This window comes from Nannospalax galili, unplaced genomic scaffold (genome assembly GCF_000622305.1).
Source record: "Nannospalax galili isolate Female #2095 unplaced genomic scaffold, S.galili_v1.0 scaffold33, whole genome shotgun sequence".
Lineage (NCBI taxonomy): Eukaryota > Metazoa > Chordata > Mammalia > Rodentia > Spalacidae > Nannospalax > Nannospalax galili.
This window is the reverse complement of record NW_008335436.1, coordinates 4,447,253-4,469,682: the sequence shown is the minus strand read 5'-3', so window position 1 is coordinate 4,469,682 and position 22,430 is coordinate 4,447,253. Positions and strand designations below refer to the sequence as shown.

The window sequence follows — 22,430 nt, the reverse complement described above, 5'->3', positions numbered from 1 at the left end:
TTATTACAGAAAGTATAGGAAGCAAAAAAAGAGAAGAAAAGAATCTCCAATCCTAATTCCCAGAGACAATACTACATTGTCTGTACCTTTCCAAATATTTTCTGTTATTCTTTAAGGAGTTTCACATATTATTTTTTTAATATTTATTCTTTTTATGTATATGAATGTATTGCCTGCATGTATGTAAGTGCACCTGTGTGATGCAATGCCCATGGAGGCCAGAAGAGGGCATCAGATCCCCTGGAACTGGATTTATAGATGGTTGTTAGCTGCCACATGGGTGCTAGGATTCAAACTTGGGTTCTCTGAAAGAGCAGTCAGTGCTCTTAACCACTGATCCATCTCTTTAGGCCCTCACATATAGGTTTTTTTTTATTAAAGGATCAAATTATACCTAATACTTGGTAGCCTCTGCATTAAATAATTATGACTATATTACCTCAAATTTTGTGAACCTATTTCCATTCGGTGTATTGTTCTTACAATCTGTTTGAAAATAGTGTTTTGTAATGTATTTTTTTTTAATTCCAAAGAAAGGCAATTTTTAACATTTTTTTCAGAAATAACTTGAAGCAGGTTACATTAAAAAATATATACAATGAAGTTTAAGGGGGGGGAGTAGGAATAAGAAATCAAAGACCAGACCAGAGAATTTGCCAACATGGGGTCAACTTTGGTGGAATAATGGAGGTTTCCATTAGCTTTGCTTTCTCTTTTTTTCTTTCTTTCTTTTTTTTTTTTTTTTGGAAAATCCTAACCATTGGGTGAGGGGTTATTTACAGAAGAGTGGGCACCACCCCCCATTTATGGCTGCGCTAGAAAGTACACACTCAAATAAAGATCTTGTGACTTCCCAATAGCCACACAAAATGGCGAGAGGTGCCTCATGGTATTCTCGGACTATATAACCTTAGCCCCACACCCACATGCAGCTAAGGTCAACTGATTGTGTGGGAGGGGTAACTGACTCCCCCATTGACTCCTTGACAGGTGTGGGAAGGAGGTGTAACTATAGCTTGCCAACATAGTGGTTGGAGGACATGGAGGACATTTCCAGGTAACATTCCACCACTTCTTCTAGCTCTTACATTCTTTCCATCAACCTCTCCCACAAAAAGTCCTTGAGCCTTGGAGGGGGTGGTAAGTATGGGATCTGAATGGGTAGGAGGGGAGGGGTAACTGACTCCCCCATTGACTCCTTGACAGGTGTGGGAAGGAGGTGTAACTATAGCTTGCCAGCATAGTGGTTGGAGGACATGGAGGACATTTCCAGGTAACACTCCACCCCTTCTTCTAGCTCTTACATTCTTTCCAACAACCTCTCCCACAAAAAGTCCTTGAGCCTTGGAGGGGGTGGTAAGTATGGGATGCTCTTCCTCCCATTGTGGCAAGGCACTGAGATTTCCGGTCTCTGCATCATCTGTTTTCCATGGACTGTTGGCCCATTTTAGTGGGATTCCATCTATTAAAAGGATTTGGTGCTAGGATCCACAAATGAGGGAGAACATTTTTAGACTGGTCAAATATTCCTGGAATGTTCAATGTTTCACTTCACATAGGATGTGTTCTACCATGCAGTCCTATTTGAAGATTGCCAACTGTACAACATAAAACCCTCGAGGTTCTTTACATTCTGTAGAACGTATCCTATGTGAAGGGAAACATTGAATATTCCAGGGATATTTGATGAGTCTAAATACTGATCAACCTCGACCTAGAGGATTACAAAGAAAAATGTTCCAGGAGACAAGAGGAAATGTTAGTAAAAGTCAAATCTCATATTATAAAAGAAAGAAGAGTAAATAGAAAATAAAATTTGGTTTCTGTGTTTATGCATGATGTGCAAAAAACAGGAAATACACAAAGCCCTGGTGGTCCTGTTTGGTGGACAGAGCTGATATGATTTGGGTTACAGTATGGTTGCACCCTCCAAGGGTTCACATGTTAGAAATTTGGTCCTCAGTTTGATGGTGTAAAATGGAGGTTCTAGGCTTTTGGAGTAACTTCCCTTGGAAGGGATTAAGGTAATCCTGACTTGGATGTCACAAGCTTGCTTCCCAGCTCTCTGTCTTCCTGTTTAGCCACATGCCCACCCCTGTTGTATGTATCCACATCATTCCATGAGATGATGCAGGTAGGGAGTCCCCACCCATGATGTTTGGATTAAGTGAACCATATTCTTTTTTTAAAAAAAAAAAAAGTATTTTATTTATTATTTTTATTTTATGTGTATGAGTATATTGCCTGCATGTAGGTAAGTGCACCCGTGCCATGCAGTGCTCATGGAGGACAAAAGAGGCCATCAGATCTCCTAGAACTGGAGTTATGGACAGTTGTTAGCTGCCATGTGTTGCTGGGATTTAAATCCAGGTCTTCTGCAAGAACAACCAGTGTTCTTAACCCCTGAGCCATCTCTCCAGCCCCATGAACCATATTCTTTACATTTATCTAGTCTTGGAAATCACTTAATAGAAAATAGGTATGAATATAGGAATCATACTCTTTTTTTTTTTTAGGGAATGACATATTTTTTAAAGGGAAGCAAGAAATCTAGGTATTTACATGAAATCATTCAAATTTAAATTGACTTGTAAACTCTGAGTTACTAGGCACAAAGTCTCTGGCTATCACGTAAATCAGATGCAGAATCACCAACATAAAAGCCTTATGGACCCTGATGATTATTTCCAGGTTTTAACTAATTTCATATGATTCAACACTCGTTTGATAGTTTCATGGGATAAATGGGTAGTTATGGATAAACCATTCTCACCCATGTTTACTTACCACTAGAAATAGGCATACTGTTACCAGAAAACTGGAAACTAACCTCTGTCCTTCAATGAGGTGGCCTAAGGTTAGAGGTGCTAACCCCTAGAACACTGTCCCAAAGATATAGACTGGAAAAAAAGATAAGGGAGCTTGAATGGGCCAGAAGTGGAAGGATGTACATTGGAGGGTCAAGGTGGTACACTGAGAGAGCAAAGGACCAGATGCCTTGTGTCTTTGTCAGTTAAGGCTTGTATCAGGGTGGGCATGAAAACTGCACCTGAGGCCAACCAAGGAAGAAATAATTAACTGCATCCTGTCCTGCTATTGTTGGTTTTGTAACTTTGAACCAGAATTGAGAATAGGTGTTTTGAGATGGGAGCTAGTTAAACAAAGGTATTATCACAGATTTCTCTTTTATCTTTTGTTAGCTTTGGGTATCAAAGCTATGCCTTCCAGATAGTTAATTGTATTGACTTTCATCAGTTCATCCTTCAGCTTTGTGAATTTTTTTAGCTGTGGGCCTGCAAGGAACAGGAATCACCTGTCAGCTTTGTAAACTGCTTAAGCCCCGCTCCGCCCCGCTGCTGCTACTCTTTATATTGTTGTAATTTGTGTTTGTAGATTTGTGTGTGCATGCATATTCTCATGTGTGTGCAGTTGTGAATATACATGTGTGTGGATACATGTAAAGGTCAGAGGTTACTATCAAGTGTCTTCCTCCTTGATAACTCTCCACTTTGTTTATTGAGGCAGAGTTTGTGAATTCAGCTAGGCTAGCTTGCGAGCTGTTCCAAGGATCTCTAGTCTCCATCTCCCAAGTGCTGGGATTCCAGGTAGTCGCCATACCCACACTATAACATGGGCATTGGGGGTATAAACTCCAATACTCATGTTTTCCCTTTATCCACTGAGTCATCTCCCCAACCCTTGCAATTACAAGTAATTTGAGGTTGGCTTCCTAAAATGTTAGTGTTTTAGTTTTATACTGCCTGTTTGAGTCTCTCACTCCTCCTCTCAATTCCTTAACTTTAAAAAAACTTTATGCATCTATTTATGTAAATTAAGTGTGTAGGAAATGTCAGTGTATACAAGTGATGGTCAAAGAATAACTTCTGAGAGTCTGTTCTCTCCTTCCCTCATGTGGGTCCCAGAGATCAAACTCAGATATCAATCTCAGTGGCAAGGTTCCATACCTACTGAGCCCTCTCCTTGGCCCAATAGCTCCCTAACTTCTTGACTATCCTAAGACTACCACAACACTTTAAAACTCTGACTAAAAAACCAGCTAAAGACTAATTATATAAACATGATTTGAAGCTATATTTAAAATTCTTTCATAAAATATAAGAAATCGAATTATACCAAATTGTAAATACTTTAATTAGGTGTGTAACTAGAAAATTAAGTATTAGTATAGCAACTGAAATGCTACTTCTTTTTATATTTTCATAACTACTAGATAGGAATTGATTCAAATAGATGACAAATATTAGATTCAAATGTAGACCAAAAGTCACAACCATGTAGAGATCAAATCTACTAAGTAAGGATTATTCTGATCCTGAGATGTTATTGACAGGGCCCCTCTCTTTGCTCTGTGTTTCCTTCTGCCCTTCTGTTCTGCTCCATGAAAGGATCTCTTAGCTGTCACGAGCAGAAAATCTCTGTGGTTACTTCATAGTACCTGTCATTTCTTCTCTCTCTTTCCCCTCCCTGTGCTCCCCTTCTCTTGCCTCTCCTCCCTTCCCACCTATGTTTTTCTCTTTCCCTCTTCTCCCATTTTGCCTTCCTTCCTCCTTCCTGTCTGTCCCCTCTTCCTCTTTCTTGTACCCTTTAAACAAGTATCACCCATATTAAAGGCAGCTGGATAAAAGAATTCTCTCAATCCTTAGAAAATAAAAAACATTCAAAATAAAAAGACTAGAAAATCTGAATGTCCTTGGGTTTGCCATCCTTTTGGTTTTTTTTTCTTGTGTGTGTGTGTGTGTGTGTGTGTGTGTGTGTGTGTGTGTGTGTGTGGTATATTTGTATGTGAGGTGTGCATACACAGGTGTATACATCCATGTGAAGTCCAGCAGTCGACATCAAGTATCTTCCTCAGTCACTTTCCACCTTCTACCTGGAGACGTGGGCTCTCACTAAACCTGGAGCTCAGACTCTCTAGATTTGCTGGCCAGAGAGCCCAGGGTCCTCCATGCCTCTACTGTCCCAGCACTGGGATGACAGAAGCACCACATCTGGATTTATATGGATGCTGAGAATCCACACTCAAGGCCTCATGCTTGCAGACTTTATTACCTGGACCATTTTTCTAGCCCTTCCACCCTTCAGTTTCTAAAATGCATCTAGCCTCGATTGCTCTTTTCCTATCTTCAACAGTAGAAAAAGAAAAAGGAAACTTAAGAAAAGCAACTAATGAAAAACAGCAATTGCCTAAAAATGAGCAGCTTTTATAGCACACATTCCTTATTAAAATAAAATTTAGCTGCAGATTGCATTTGATAAGCACCCACACCTAGAATGGTCTTATTTCTTATTTCAGCTCCATCTGAGTGACTTTTAATATTCTAATCTTTATCTACTTAATCGCACTTTGTTTCTTTACCTGTCATTCAAGCTCCTCCCTCATGTCACCAGAGTCTTGTGGTCATGTGGCAATGTCAGCATGACCTGGACTTCAGCAGCCAGAAGGAGGCTTCCAACTTCTTTCCTCGTCAGACCACCACCTATATCTCACTCCATCTCACAACCCCCACGCACACACACCTACCCACTCAGCTGCTGTTCCTCTAAAAGAAAAGTCCATGACTTGCCTTGCTGAGAGTATAAGATGCCCAGACAGTTCCTAAATTACACAAAGACTCCACAAGCTGTGCAGCCAGACATGGCTCTACCATCCCAGACTGTTTTCTGATTTACCTTCACCCTCTCTGTCCTTAAGGGTTGCATAGAATTCTTTTAGCACAAGTTGATATTGTTAAACTGACTTCAGAAATACAGGCAGAGCAAACATCATATTCCAAGACAAAGGGGGCCCCTAAAGTCTCACCACATAAAACTGACAGTGGAAAGAACCGGTGCAAGTGGTCAGACAACAACCCGAGCTTCCAACACGTATGAAAAGAGAAGACAGCACAGAGAACACAGGACAGTAAATGCTTCCTTTCTTTCCTTTCTTTCATGCCCCTCCCCGACTTCCGACTTCCATCCAACTGGAACGTGCCAAGCTTAGTCTCCCGGGAGGAAGGAATTAAAACATGAGTACCACAGAGGTTCAGTGAGTTGGAAGGCAGACTCTAGCACTTGGCCACTGTGAGCTTAGGCAGTGAGGCCTGAATGAGGTAACTCACAGAAAAGTCATCTCATATACAGGAAACACTCAGCTGATAACTATTATATTTGGCAAGGACAGAACAATGAATAGTAACGGGGTATTGGGGATTCCCCCCCCCAAAAAAAGCTTCTATATTTTATTATTTCCTTTATTATTACTTTATAACTGTATTCACCTCTTTATTTAATAACAGCATGTTAATTTTATACACATTGCATTTCTACTAAATTTTGAAGTTGGAGGAATTTATTTTAGAGGGGGAATTTTTCTCAGAAATCTTATAATATGTCGAGCCATCTTCCCATGTCTCTGGTGGCCTCCACTTGATGGAGCTGTTGTAGTTAGGGGTAAACAGAGCAAGAAATCCTTAGAAATCCTTCAAAAAATGCTTCACAATTCTTTCATAACTAATGAAAATCAGCCCAAGTTCACACTAACTGGCAAGTAAAGCTTAGTCTCCTGGGAGGAATGGATTAAAAGCATGAGTTTTCATTATTCTAGAATAATAAAGAAGTCACATGCATACCTGACCAAAGATCAAGCTAGGAGCATTGCAAAGCCCAGTCACACAAACACTGCAGTCTGAGGAGGAAGAGATAATCAGCAAATGGCCACCTGATTCACAGATCTCCAAGGAACTTATCCGGTCTTCATGAGGCTGAAAGGATCTGATCAGGGCTGGCATCTGGGTGATTTTGTTCTTCATGGAATTAAGACAATACTCCTAAATGAAAAGAACTGCCCAAACTTTATCCAAATATTAAATTAATTATAATGACAGCAGTGTTTTAAAATCCTGATGAGGAAATAGAAAAAAATGCATTTAGAAATGACAGACTGTGATCCATATTCAAAAGAGAGGTCTTGATGAGAGAAGCTAGAAAACAATATTAATATTGGCAAAAGGCTTGAGATCAACAGGACTGACTTGGGAAGAAGGGAGGAAGAAATACACAGAAAGGCAGTTATCTGAGAGACATGCTGTAGCCATGTTACAGATCACCCAATATTACATAATTTTGTAATGTTATTTAGAAAATTGTGTAGGTAATCAGTGATTTTTAAACCAATTCAGGATGAGGATAATGTCAGATGAAGGACAGGCAAACTAGATTACATTTACATTTTAATTTCAAATAAGGCATATCTGGTTATTTATATCTGAACAGTGCTAGGGTAAAGTACTGATAAAATTGCATCAGGAAAGTGACTTGACTATATATTAATAGGCCTTCAAAACTGAGAAAAATCTTTTTCTCCATCAATTATTTAAAAGAAGTCTCTGCTCAAAACATGTAAATGCTTTCTTTAAAATACTTGAGACAGAATATTTCTTCCTTTATCTAGGAAACACACAAGTTGTGATTTACATGGCCAGAGTGTTATAATCAGGTATTTACTATGGTCAAAAATAATGCTGATGCTGGGAGGATCTTTTCAGTTTACCTCTATGTTCCAGATTTTCAACCATCCTTCAGGATCTCCTGTGACTAGGTATCGATTCATTTTATCAATAGACATAGTAATGGATCCAACTCCAGCATGAGCCAAAAATTCAGCTACGAGTTCTTTCTTCAGTGTGTCCCAGAACCTGACATAACCAGATCCTCCACATGACACCAGGTTAGCACCTCCTAGTAAAGGAAATCAAATTAGGAAATTCTACCCAGAAATGCCCAAAGTGGCTTCTTCCAGTGGCTTGCCCTGTGGAGAGCATATGATACTGGAGAGGCAAATAGAACAGTGATCTATTCCCAACATCACTCTGATTCTCTAAGTTATAAAACACAGATGCTCTTACATCAACCTTGCTGATGGCATTAAGAAGAATTAATATTGATTATTAATGAGCTAGGTTATATAAAATATTCCATTAAGTTTAGTTTCCATTCCTTAACACAATGATGCTGTTTGCATTTTAACTTAGGAAGAACTAATTTGTTTCTTCTAATAAACATAAAATACTAATATTAACATAATGATAATGTTATATATATATTTATATATATAACTTGGTTATCCTAATAATCCATTGGACATGTACATAGCTGTAAAAGTCCTCATACATAGACCTAGATGCATACCTGTGATTAGAGCATGATAGCTATTGATGTCTCTATTTAGAAGTGCACCATAGATTCTATTTAAGAGCTTGTTTTTAATTTTTCATCAGGAATTTATTGTATTTATGACACACATTTGTATTAACAGATCTTGAAATAACCTTTTTCACTTTCTACTCTTATATGCTTTGCAAAAGCACTTTATCTAAATTCTTCTGTGGCAAAGTTCTTCTTATTTGATAAATCTCTAAATGACTTCCAATTTATTTTACAAATATGCTGGTGATTAACAATCATATCTGTGTAATGTAGAAGTAATAGCATGTCTCCACTTGAATGGAAACAATTTAGATATAAGAATTAGCATTGAAAAAATGAGTGTAATTTTAGGATAATGGTTTATATTGTGAGTATAAATGTGTTCTACAGAATACAAAGCTTTATCATCTGTTTGAAGTCCATTTTAAATACTATGTAAGGTTTTTGAAACTATAGGAGGTATAACTTCACTGATGGTAAAATTTTTATAAAAATATCATACAGATTTTCCATTTGCAAATCGAATGTAAGAAAGTGATTATTGCACAAAACATGGTTGAAATGTTCATTTCTTTTTCCAAATGTAATACACAGGTTTAGATCCCAATTGTTATAGAAAAATTAACTATAATTCCTAATTGAGATGAAATTCCAAAGAATATGCCTATTCTCAAGAGCATATTTTTTGAGGGGAGATGGGAAGATACGTAGGTTGCATCTATACCGTGTTTCAAAATTAGGCAAATGGTTGTCTATAATAATACCCACTCACTACAATAAGTCAAATGATGCCACCAAAGTATCTCTCACAACAAAAGACTTAACCAGGTCTGACTTATTGTAGGAAGTATCTACACCTGGTAAATACACTCAGACCACTTCAAAACAATTTTCAAGACAGAATCAGGCAGCTGAGATTAGCAGTTATTTCAAATTCTGCCATTGCCTCCAATCTCCAAGTTCCTCTTCATTTTCCCCTAGATATTTGATGCTGGTACAGTCATAGATTCTATTTCTATATGGACTTAAGTATTGACTTGTACTTGGAGCATGTACCCAGCTGTACCCTCTGACCTTCTAAAATACCTACATGTCATGACTGAGACACTGATATCAGTTGTTTCCCATATCAAATATTTGATGGAATTTTCCTCAGTATCATTTCAGGATATACAGCACCATGTAAAATATTATGCAGATCCATTTCCCACCATTCCCAACCCGAGCTGTCCATGCCAATGTCCTTGGCCTTTCACAACCCATGGCAAACTTAATAGCTATGTAAAGTCTAACACCTAGATAAAAATAGATTGAACTCTCTATTGCTCCCTTTCCAAAATACAGAAAGATAAAATATAACTAAATATATGTAAATATATTACCTGTTATTGCAGAGATTTTTCTTGCTTCAAGGAAGCAAAGCCTCATAACAGCATTATTACCCTCTGTGTCAATCTCAAAACTATGGGCAGCCAGGACAGTCTGGTCTGCTGGGGAGTGAGTTGGGCATCCCCTATCTGCACTGAGCTTTCGGGCTTTTGGATCTGTAATAAAGACAAAGTTGGGGGTCTTAATGAAGAGAAATATCTGTTTTTTAATCTAATACCTATGACCAACAACAGACCTTCTTCCATCCCAGTCTCAGATGAGATGACACCATCAAGTCTCACAATACACACTGAATCAACACTAGCTCTCACCCCAACTTGAAAGATTGTTTGATTTCATCTTTGCTTTGCATATTCCATGCACTTACTGTGTTATTCAATGACACAAATTAATAAGAACTTTATATCAGAGTCACTGCTAATTTCACCAGATCTCAGTACATTCAAGACAAATGTGACTTTAATGCCCAAGAACTTCTGGCTTCTTAATCATTAATGCTAATCCTGAAATCAGTGTAATGAATATGAAATCTAATGGCTATACATACACTTGAATAAATTTTTAGCAAGTCTATTTGTAAGTGGGTTACTCTGGAGAGGACATTCTTAATATCAGTTCAATTATATACTTCAGACCACAGTAATAAAAATTGAGAATGTTTACCTCATAATATATGAATAGTCTTCAAATAGTTTTGAAAAATCTCTGCAGAGATATCTTCAAATTTTCAAATCAAGAAATATAGCAATGCTAGGGATGGGGAGATGACTCAGCTGGTAAAGTGCTTGCCACACTGGCAGGAGAACCTGTGTTCCATCTGCAGAACCCACTTAAAAATGCAGGATATTGTGATGTGCATTTGTATTCCCAATGTTTGGAAGGTAGAGACAGGGTCCCTGGGGTTCACTGGCCAGCCAGCCTAGTCTGTATAAAAACAACTCCATGATGATGAGAGGCCTTGGCTCAAGCAACAACAAGAAAAAAAATCACGATGGTGGGCACCAGAGAAATGACAGATGAGGTTGTCCTCTGGCCTCCACATGTTTATGCATAAATGTGCACATGAACCTGCACACACAAACACATACACCAAAAAAAAAAAAGATATATAACAGAGTCCTTTATGTCTTTTAGACAGTTGGCTTTTTTTTCTCTTATGTATTTCTGTATGTATGGAATGGCAGCCACAGTAAAGACATTCTGAAATTGTGCTGTCTTATAGGCCAGGGAAAGAGAAAGAGGCCGAATTCCACCATTTCCACAGAGGGTTAAGATGAATCCTAATGGTTAGTTCTTTGTACATAAAGCAGGTCAGAGCTTTGTGTCTGCAGCCAAGTAATCCCTCAAACTCTTAAATTGTTAAATTGGTTTTCCTAATCCCAATAAATCACTTCCTCAGCTTTTTACCCACATGCGCGCACGCGCGCACACACACACACACACACACACGCACACACACACGCGTGCGCGCAAAACCACTGTATTTGATAGCCAGGTTTTTTTTTTTCTTAAGGTTGAATTTATTCTCTGTGAGCTTATCCAATTGAGACAGCAGAACCCGGCTCGGCCATAGGGAACGATATATTCATTATCCAGAGAAATTAGTCTAAGGAAAAACCTTTAGTTTCTAAGGAAACTAATATAAAGCATGAAAGACAATTGTCAAGACATTTTACTTAAGAATAAAATATTCATGTGCTCTGCTAACTGCCATAAAATACAATATACTCCTGTCTAATGCTCCTTGTGGGTTTCTAGAGGAATAATTTAAGATTTCCAGGTGGCATAATATTTAATACAAGCACCAGACTGAGGCTGAACATCAAATCAAGTGAACACAGTTCCCATTATTTTACCAAGGAATACCCAAGATTCACTCAAAGGCAATTTGGCAAGTTTTATTGACTAAATCTAAACTAGGTAAAAGTGAGAGGCCTGCTCCCTGCTGTCAGCAATACAGAAATGCTGATGTAGCACCACAGGGAGAAGAAATGGCCTGTGTGGTGAATTTGCTAGGCCAAGTCAATCTCAAAGTTCTTCCTGTCTTTTATCCCACAGGGTCTTCCTGCAGCCCCAGTTGGTAGAACTCACGCTATAGACCAGGCTGGCTTCAAACCAAAGAGATCTGCTTGCCTCTGCCTCCCAAGTGTTGGAATTAAAGGTGTGAGCCACCACACCCAGCTCAAGGTTCTTCTTACACACTTTGATGAGACAACATATTGCCAGTCCTTCTCTTGACCAATCGTGTATAATTTAGGTATATGCTGCATCAGGTACATGCATATAGAGCCAGCCCTACTGTGCTCTGACTCAGCGCGTTATTTTGTTTTCAAACCTGCACTTACCTAATTTGGATGTCAGCTGCCTCTGGTAATCAGGATGAAGGACATGGTGAGCAATTTCTGTACTGTTGTTCCACAGAATAATTTCCCCATCATAGCTCCCTGCAGGAACCAGGTTAAAGAGCATAAATTACCAGAAGATTGGACAGAAATACACACAAAAAGCAACTAAAGGCCATTATCAATGTTTCTTATGTACAATCTTGTGCATAGCAGACATTCTGTAATTTTGGTGACATGAGTAATAATAATAATAATAATAATAATAATAATAATACCTTGTATTTCATTAACTTTAGACTTTCAATATTCAAAAAACAACCTGTGCAGGTGGATATAAATTGGTGTTATCTCCATTTATTTTAGGCTAATAAATCATTCAGGATAAAAGCTCTGAATTTAAACAATTTGAGTTTCAGTCCAAGTTGTGACACTTACTAGTCGCATAGCCTTATACATGATATTTAACTCAGCTTGATGCCAAAATTTCTTCACTGGCAGAACTGTGTTAATCATTGTACTTATCTCAGAGTGTTTTAATAAAGTGCTAAGCACAATGCAGGTACTAAAAAGATGCTAATTAGCACCATGTGCCTTCATTGTTCAGGCCTCTTAGATTGCTGTTCCCCATGCTTTTTATATGTACCAGTTCTTTGAATTCTTCCTCTCCCAAATTCTTTCTGAAATACTTTCTCTAATCCTACAATTCTCCCTACAGAAAATATTTGCTACCACTCTTCATGATGAACAGAGACAAGTTCAAAGAAAGTAAGCGTGACCCAGTCTGTTCTGTGCAGGAATAACACAGCAATGTCGAGATAGCAAACTCGGCGACCACTGAGGACATCCCACTACTGAGCAGAGGGACAAGGATAATGGAGTGCACAGGGAAGAGCCGTTGGGGGGGGATGTATATATGGTGACTTTGTAGGATTTGGGGAGAGGGAAGAGAAAAGCAAACTAAACGCTGTGCTGTCCTGGAGAGGGCAATCTGTATAACTCAGAAGCTGGGTAAGGGTGATGGATTTCAGCTGCATGGTGGATCTCTTGTCCTCTATGATTCCAAAATGCTCTATGAACACAATGCTTGACTGAATGTTTTCACAGTAGAAGTGAGGACATGAGAGTGAATGAAGAGATTAGGACATGTTAACACGTTGTCTGAGGTAGAGATGTCAAAGGTTAATGTTTCCATTAATAAGCATCTGAGTGTCACCAACTTGTGACTCATACCAACAGTCCCAATCTTGGTCTTGAAAAATAGACCCCAAAATGTTAGTATTTGTTGAGCTTACTGTGTGCCAAGCACCATGTTAAAATGTTATTCAGTTGGTTTGTACTTTAAAATAAAAATATATACAAAGTCATTTTTAGCCAAAGAAAACTATGATTTAAAATTTAAATAACTCACGACATCATGCAGTAGCAAAGTAGTGAATTTGGGTTGTGAAACCACAGAGACAGCCTGGGAGTAGGTGGTCCTGACTACTAGTGTGTCACCATGGAAGTGAGAAACTAACGGAGCCTTAGGACTGCTTCTTTTGGAAGTCTGTTCATTTTTCAGTTGAGGAAAGCCTTTCTCAAAAGTGGCTCCAACCAACTAAACTGTCTCTAAGCCAATAACAAGCGAAGACTCAACTTACCTGTAGCAAGAGTGTGTGGAGGTAAAAAAGCAGCACACAAGATGTCCTCATGGTGACGGACTCCCCCTTTCCATTCTTCAGACTGGATCAAAAATTGATTGAAGTTCTGGGGTCGAAACACAGTAACAGCTCTACAAAAAGGATATAGAATTTAGCTATGAATATAAAATTGATTTTGATACTGAGTAGTCATTATCCACTACAGTGGTGAGATTGGAGAAAACTAAAACACCATGTGGCCCCAAATCTTATCACTACCTATCACCCATAATAAAGGGAACTTCAAACTGAACTTCCTTTTAAATTCTCACACTTAATTCTCTGGTAAATTATGAATACTTAATGTGAGGAGGCTAATTATCCCTTCTCAATCATTAAAAGCAAAAATGCATCCATTTATAGATTCATTGTGTCTTTAAGACCCTAAAGCCAAGCTTCTTCACACATATACCAGGAAACCATTGAGTTTTATGGCAATAATAGTGAAAAGTGGGGTGGATCTACAAACACTGTCAGTAGCTTAAGTGAAACCAAAAGAGTATCTATCATCAAAGTTTCTTAGGCATTAACATATGACTATTCTTGGAACTTGCCACTTCAAAGAAATATGACACCGGGCAAATGCATTTTGAACAGAAATAATCCTTTTAGAGTACACAACATCCTGGGGCACTGCTGACAAATTTGAGCACAGACCAGACTGGGGATGGAATTAACTGTCTGGTACCTAGGAGGGAATGAAGGAACATAGAAATCAGATTGTGGGAGAGGCAACTGATGCCACCGTATTTCCACTTAGTGGCTTGAGCCCTGGTTGTCAGCCAGTGCTAAGCTTCCCCTTCCATTCATGATCAATCACACCTCAAATAACCATTTGTGATCATAGCTCGAGCCTTAATTTTATCTTCCCTTCCCTGAGTTGTGTTTCTTTTTCTACCACTCTAAAGGCCTCTCACTTGTCCTGCTGGAGGAGGGAGCTTTCTTTCCCTCCTTGAAACCTTCTTGTTTCTGGTTTGTAATCTACATTATACTAGTAAATTGTCATGTTTTGTTTGAGCTCACTCCAAGCTGATTTGTTTCAAAGTATCCTCCAAGGCTCATTGTCCAGGGATGGGCTGCCTGCCCCCCAACTCTGTAACACAGAGAGAACAGCAAAACAGCCTAAGAATAAAAATGTCACATCCTTGAAAACAGATAGAAGCTAAACCACTTCTAGCAGATGTTACTATTGTTTATTCCAGAGAGAAGGTGTGAGTTCAGCCATGGAAACCACATCCATAGAGAGAAAGATCAATTGGAAATTCCAACTACTGCTTCAACTTCCCCAGTCAATTTCTGCTGAATATTTTGAGCATCCGTTTTTATCATCCATCTATCTATCTATCTATCTATCTATCTATCTATCTATCTATCTATCTATCTATCATCTATCTATTTTTCTTTCTTACTATCTATCTTTCTATCTATCATCATCTACCTACCTATCATCTTTCATTTCTCATCTGTCTATTGCTGGCTGTTACTCAAAACTGAAGGTATGATTGTCCTAGATCATTCTTCATAGCATACGGAGCACAGTTCTTGCTTCTCTCCTGCCTGCTGTATTATTATTTTCCTAGTCTCAATTCCCCCCTTTCTTTCACTCTTTTGCGATGAGCATTCTTCATAGCCATTGCTCCCTTGCTTTATATTCACTCAAATTTCCTTAATCAGAGGTCTCATATGCCACCATGAGTTTCAATCTCAGGTTGATACAAATGCTTCTTCTATTGATCTTCATCTGTAACCTTCACCAGTATTAAGTGGTTTCATTTGCCAGTTGGCAGTTCCATATATGTACTTCTTCTATTGCTAACAGATCTTAATGCTTGAAAAACAAAACCGCCATCTTTCTTCCACACTAGCCCTCTGTCCTGAATTCCCGAATTTGGTTCATAGACCAGCATTACAGCCTCGCCTCTGTCATTCTCTTCCCTAGTCAAGTTCAATGCTGATGTATTACATCTGCCATATATAACATTTACGTTCCTTCCTTTCCATTTTAAACAGTCAGCTACATCTCCCTGGGTCAGTGCTCTCCATTCAGCTGATCAGCAATTATAAGAAGCTCCTAACCAGTCTTACTGCCACTAGTCTGCTCTCCTGTGAGAAATCCTGAATCATGCCATGAGATCTACCATTGCATTCTGGAGTGTTTCCATTCATTCTGCAAGCATTCCAAGCTCCTCTGTAGCAGTCCCTACAGGTTTAAGGCTCTGAGCACAAAATGAAGAAAACACTAAGTGACATGTGGAAAGTGCTAAGGTAGTACTGATTAACCACTTTCGAAGTCCAGAGCAGAAATCACTGCAGGCTGGTTGAGGGCTGTTATTTAAAATGGGCCATAGATGATGGTAGGACTTGGGAGATGGAAGCACAGCAGGCAGGGGAGGAAGGATAATGACAGACAAGGCTAGGGCCCTACTTGAAAATATTTAGTGAATTTCCATTTCCTAAATAATAAAATCTAAATGTGTATTTTTTCAAAATCCAATAATATATAGATTTAATCTCTGTCATTAGAATTATTTCTCCCTATTCTTCTATCTTCGCCTTTCAAAGGCATACATAAATTCTCAATGAAATATTGACCAGAGCCACTAGAAGCAATAGTGTACAGTTTTATGTAGAATGTTAGAGAAATAGATTTCACTGAAATAGATATTACGTAATGAAATATAATACAGCTTTAATCTAAACTATGCAAACAGAATATGGGTTTCAAATCTACTTCTGTCTTGCAGTGATGCTAAGAACTGTCAGGTTAATTTCATGAGGCGCACCATCTTGCCTAAATCATATTCTTTTCATTCTCTAAGCAGCCTAGACATCTCCAGCTACTTTGTTTTCCTTTGTGGTATGGTCTCTTCCTCTATGGGCTTCTTTTCACACGCAGCCCCACATGTATCTATCCATACAGCATCCTCTCAGGCCCCTCATATTCCAGAGGCTTCTATAACAACTAGCAGGTGAGGAAATAATTCTCTTCTAACCTCTTAAACCATTCACTTACAATATTTAGTAGTATATCTTATAGATCCTTTGATTTTTAAAAATAAGTTACCAGGGATCTTCGTTTCTTGAAGTGCATGAGGGAAAACTATCTGCCTGTGGGCCACTTCCTTGAGCAGAACTTCCATTACCATTCCATATCAGTGCTCTCCCTTGAGTCTCTCACCCCTCACTGATTCATTTTCCTTTGTACTATTTATCATCAGATGGCATTGTATTCTGTATTTAGTGTTTGTTATTTTCTGTCTCTTTTTCCATAGAGTAGGCTCTAGGAAAGTCAGAACTTTTCCTCCTATCTCCTCAACCCTAGAATAATGCCTCATATATAACAGACAATAAGCAAGTATTTGTGAAGCAAGTATTTTTCAAAATAATTATTGTAATATGAATTTAATTAATTGGAACTTAGAAAGACACTATACATAATTCAAAGCTCTGATATTACAGTATAATCTCATCATCTCTATATAAATACATATATTTCTAAATTTCTCTATCTGCCAGTAAATTTGGGTGAAGAAATTATGCTTTGGAGAGTGTGAATGAGGAAAGACAGTGAGAGAACACTCAAGCAAAATTTCAATGTCAAATGTCTTTTTCTGCCAAAATGCCCATATTAAATGGATGAAGATTATATATTCAGGGAACACCACCCAAAGCACAAAGTGCTTTTCACAGTCTGCTACAAAAAGTAGCCCTTATGACATTTGACCTTGTGTGTCAAAACATTGAAAAAGTAATTACCTGGAACCTTCCCTTAAAACCTCACCTGAAACTTTGATTGGAATTGACAGTTGTCCTTAAAATACATTAAAAAATCCACACTCTAGTTTGCACCTTTTCCATTCCAAAGACAACTTTAGGTTTGCCCTTTTGTCAAAAGTAAAATTAAAGTTAAGAATGAGCCAATTTTCAGGCCATTTGAAGAGTCAGAGACTTGTTCTCTCTGTACTGAAGAAGTTTCCTAGCTCTGTTGAACCCTGTATAGATAAAATCCTGACAGCATTGCCCTGAATCATTGTGTCATATTATAAAGAGGCTCATTTTCTGATTCAGTATTTATATATAAAAACCAAATCTTTGACAATAAAATCTGTTTATCTATAATCAGTCTCTTTTCTAGGATAAATGAGTTAGAAAAATGTCTTGTTTTTGAGCAAAATTTCATCATGTAGAAATTGTTATGCAACGAATGATAGAACATTATCAACTATCTGTTACTTCAGAGGTTAATTATCGTTGTTCCAATTATTGTAAGTCTTTTTAATTCCCTTTAATTCATGGCTTTTTAGGCTAATAATGAGTATATTGTAAGCATACAATTAATTCATAATCATTTTGTTTTGATTTGTTCACCAGTTTTCTTCTTCCTAAAATTCATGAGTTCAATTTTTAAACATTTGAGGTAATTACAAAATCAGATTTAGGAATACTGTGAATTTTAAATATCCTTATCTTCTTTTTAGTTCCAACATGGAAAATTTAAAATAAATCACAACTTTAGACCTTTCCACTCTGATTCTTAACCCAGTAATAGAAATTAATTGAGCCTCATGGGGCTATAGTTCCTTAATAAGGCAATTATTAAGAACTTAATATCTTTTATTAGATAAGTTTTATTCCTGAGCAACTTCCAATCCTTAAAGTCATTTCATTTAGAAAATACTTTTTAAAAATCCAATTAAGCCTATGTAAACTGATTTAATTTCTGAACTGTGTATAGAAGTTGAATATGAAATTGCCAAGGGAAAATGGGGAAAATAAAATTATATAAAGAACTATTTATGGGGCTGGAGAGATGGTTCAGCAGTTAAGAGCAATGACTGCTCTTGCTGAGAACCTGGGTTCAATTACCAACACCCACATGGGCACTAACAATCATCCAGTAACTCCAGTTCCAGGGGCTCTGATGCCCTCTTCTGACATCCAAGGGCACTGCACAACATGAGTACACTTACACACATGCAGGCAATATACTCACATAAAATAAAAATGATAAATAAAATAGTTTTTTTAAGAAATGAACTATTTACTGAGTGCCTATTTTTCACAGAGCTCCATGAAGAATACACTAACAATAATATTTTCAGAATTATTTCAAATTATATAAAAGGTTTTCTATTTTTCATATTTGTACATGTCTATAATTTTAACGTGATAAAAATTTATTTAAAAAAGTTCAGAAATGTATACAAGATGATAGTTATTTTAATTCACTTTTATCATTTCACAATGTATGTGGGGAAATGGGCCGGTAAATGCTTCTGTTATCCAGGCTAACGCCATAAAGCACTTCAAATGATGCAAACAGAGGGCAGCGTGCCGCACCAATGAAGAGGAGACACATAGCCAAATGAACGAATGAGGATCGGGCGGGGGGCGGGTATAAAAGAAAGCCATAACGGCACAATAAACGAGCTTGCTGGCGGCTTGCTGATGACTAGTATCTCCCCAGACCTGTGTCCTTGATCTTGCACCTACTCTCCTCCTGCAGGCCTGGGACAGAGGTCTAGAGCCACAATAGACAGCAACAAATGTATACAAATAAATTATTTTCATTCTCAGGGGCATGTGAGATGACTCAGCAGTTAAGAGCACTGCCTGCTCTTGAAGAGGACCTGGGTTCCATTCCCAGAACCCTCATGGTAGTTATCAACCATCTTTAACTTCAGTTCTGGGGAATCTGATACCATCTCCTGGCCTCCACAGGAATTGCACGCACATGTGCACTTAAATACATACAAACAAAACACTCACACCTAAAATAAATATAAATAAAATATTCTAAACTAAAAAAATTAAAATTATTTTCATTGTCAAATATACCTAGATAAATTGGGAGGGGGGGAATCTCTTCCTTACAGAAAAAGAAGCTAGGAAACTAAGTTTATTTTTAAGTACACAAAAACATAATTTTGGCACAGTTTGAAATCATAAACCATTGTGAATATTTAGTTGACTTTAACCTGTACATATTACAAGCCCACTTTGAATACATGTTAAGATAACTGGTAAATCATTAATCTAATTAATGAATACTTACCAACATAAGTATGGCCAATGATTCAAGAGGGTAATTTGATTTTCTATAAATTCACAATTTTGTCTCTAAGTACATTTTCCTTAAAATAATTAGAAACCTGTTTCCATCAGTTCTGTTTTTGGCCATCTTTATTCTGAGAGATAATTTCTCTGGATGAACAATCAGGTTCCTGAATAACCAGCACAGGCTCATTAACTTCTTTTGTTCATAACCATGTTTGCAATGATAGCTGAATTTCCTGGCTTGTATGTTGTAAATGTCTAAATGAATATGAACTTCCAAGAGTAGGAATCATTGATTCTTCACATTCAACATGCTGTAGTTCCTAATTCAGTGATTTCTATCTGGGTGTAGTTTTAAAATATTTATGGTAAAGAAATGGAAGAAATATATTTACCTAAATCGTTGGAGTATATAAGTTGGTTTTTGTCATGTGTTTGTGTGTTTCTTCAAATGCATAAAACAATTTCATTAGCTCTTCTTGGAACAAACAAACTTCTTAGTCATTTGCATTACTGTGTGTACTTGCTTCCCCATGATTTTATTACTCCAGTTGCCAATAGTCCACTTGAGTGGAAAGTAGACTGTAGTCTATGGCACAGGTTCCACAGCCTTCTATTGTATCTTTGGCTAGTCCACTAACATATTCAAGCCTCAAGTTTCTTACTTGTAGAGAGAAAAGAAGGTATTTTGTCTACTGGTTATGAAGATAGAGTAGATTTTAATATTTATGTTGCCTGTTTCTTTCAGGGTATGACTTGCGTAATTCATCTCTCTAATCCTCAGTTTCCCTATATAACATTAGGTCATTCAATAAGTCACCAGAAATTTATATAACTTAACCATATATATACATATATATACATATTAGAAGAATGTGTGTAACTTAGGAATACACACACACACACACACACATACACACAACGTGTTTAAATAAAGTACCAATGACTAACATGTACAAAAACAAAAGGAGGACCTATCTCCATTCATCCCTGCTTGTTAAAAGGGATATCCTATTTAATATGACACCTGAACAAGTCTTAAAATAGGAGTAAATGTCAACTACCTTTCAAAAATGGATAGGGCTGTCTGGAGAGATGGCTCAGTGGTTAAGAGCACTGGATGGTCTTGCATAGAGCCCGGGTTAAATTTCCACCACCCACATGGTGGCTAACAGCTGTCATAACTCTAGTTCCAGGGGATCCAATGCCCTCTTCTGACCTCCCAGGCATTGCATGACACAAGTGCACTTACATACATGCAGACAATATACTCATACACATAAAATAAAAATAATAAATAAAATATTTTTAAATATAAAAACTGGGCAGGGTTTTCCAGATAAGAAAGAGAAATATAGATACTAGGATATGAAACAATATTTTTCATGGGAGAAAAATGCATAAAATTTAAACTAGAGAGAGAATCTAGAATACATCCAGGCCAGAGGGAGCTTGGATTTATTTTATAGACACACTGAAAGGTTTTAAACAAAGAAGTATCCAAGATCGAATTCATTATAAAATAAAGCATTGTAGCTAAAGTGTAAAACATCTATTTAAGGAGTGATAAGTGGGCAGGAAAGGACAAATTAGAAGGCTGTGGCATTCATCCAAGCAGACATGATGCTCTAAATAACACAATTGTAGTACTCACTGGAGTAAGTTTACGAAACACTTAGAATTTTGTAAAATAGACAAGCCTCAGTGACTACTGGCATGTGCGTTGGATGGACAATGGAGAAAAAAGATGGAGGTCCACTCCTGTGGCCATTAAGAGTAGATTAACCTTAAATTATTTATTGTTATACCCCTAGATTAACACACCCCTCAACTCTCAACAGAAAGTTTTCCTCATGCAGCAGATGGTGATTAACACAGAGAGCCACACAGGTCAACATGCAGAGAATAAGAGGCTGCAGAATATTTACACCTGAATAAGACACCAAACCTTTGCCACCCAAAGTTCAGGAATCCTTGGAGAACTTCTATCAAAACTCTGTCTCCCAAAGTTCAGGGATCATTGCAGAAGCGCAGGCTGAAAGACTGTGAGAACCAGAAATGGTAGATAACCACAAGGAAACAGAGTTTTCTAGACAGCTATGCAGTTACTCACATGAACTCACAGCAACTCACCACCTAACCTCAACCAGATGTGTTCAAAATACTTGTTTTGAAGGAATGAAGGGGTCCTGGAAAACAGTGAGGCTTGGCACTGTGAGAGTCCAGGAAAGGACATTGGTAAGGATGTGGCCTCAGTTGCAGTGAAGATCCCTGGATTGAAGGGGTCATGGGAGAATCTGAGGTTTTGCACCCTGAGAGGCCAGGAGAGCCCACTGGTGAAGGTGCAGATTCAGTTTCAGTAGAGACTCCAGCATAGTGGGGATGCCAAGACCATTGGATGACCACCAAGGGCAGTGGCAGGTGTGGAGTGGAGCTGGCTTGAGATTACAAGACAAGCTGTGTGTGCTGTGGACAACACAGCTGGAGAAGTGGAACTTTCCAAACCCTTTACTCCAATTGAGGTTCCCTCTACCAAGGTGTGTAAAGTTGACAACTAAAGCTAGCCAGCACAGTAAACAATACTCCAGTGGATATCCCCATACAAAAGGGCATTTCGGGACACAAATGTAACTCGATAGGCCGTGTGTGTCTGTGTGTGTGTGTGTGTCTGTGTGTCTGTGTGTGTGTCTGTGTGTGTGTCTGTGTGTGTGTGTCTGTGTGTCTGTGTCTGTGTCTGTGTCTGTGTGTGTGT

At 38.0% G+C, this 22,430-nt stretch overlaps 1 protein-coding gene across 1 annotated transcript in view; it reads right to left on the bottom strand.

The window, feature by feature from the left end:
- Positions 1-22,430, bottom strand: part of Wdr49 (WD repeat domain 49) — a 178,656-nt gene that overhangs the window by 39,089 nt on the left and 117,137 nt on the right. Inside the window, exons 12-16 of the mRNA XM_008830150.1 lie at positions 13,583-13,713; positions 11,943-12,041; positions 9,591-9,752; positions 7,553-7,740; positions 6,633-6,830 (exon numbers count right to left, since the gene is read on the bottom strand). Coding sequence (XP_008828372.1) covers positions 6,633-6,830; positions 7,553-7,740; positions 9,591-9,752; positions 11,943-12,041; positions 13,583-13,713 — 778 coding nt within the window. The remainder of the gene's footprint in view (positions 1-6,632; positions 6,831-7,552; positions 7,741-9,590; positions 9,753-11,942; positions 12,042-13,582; positions 13,714-22,430) is intronic.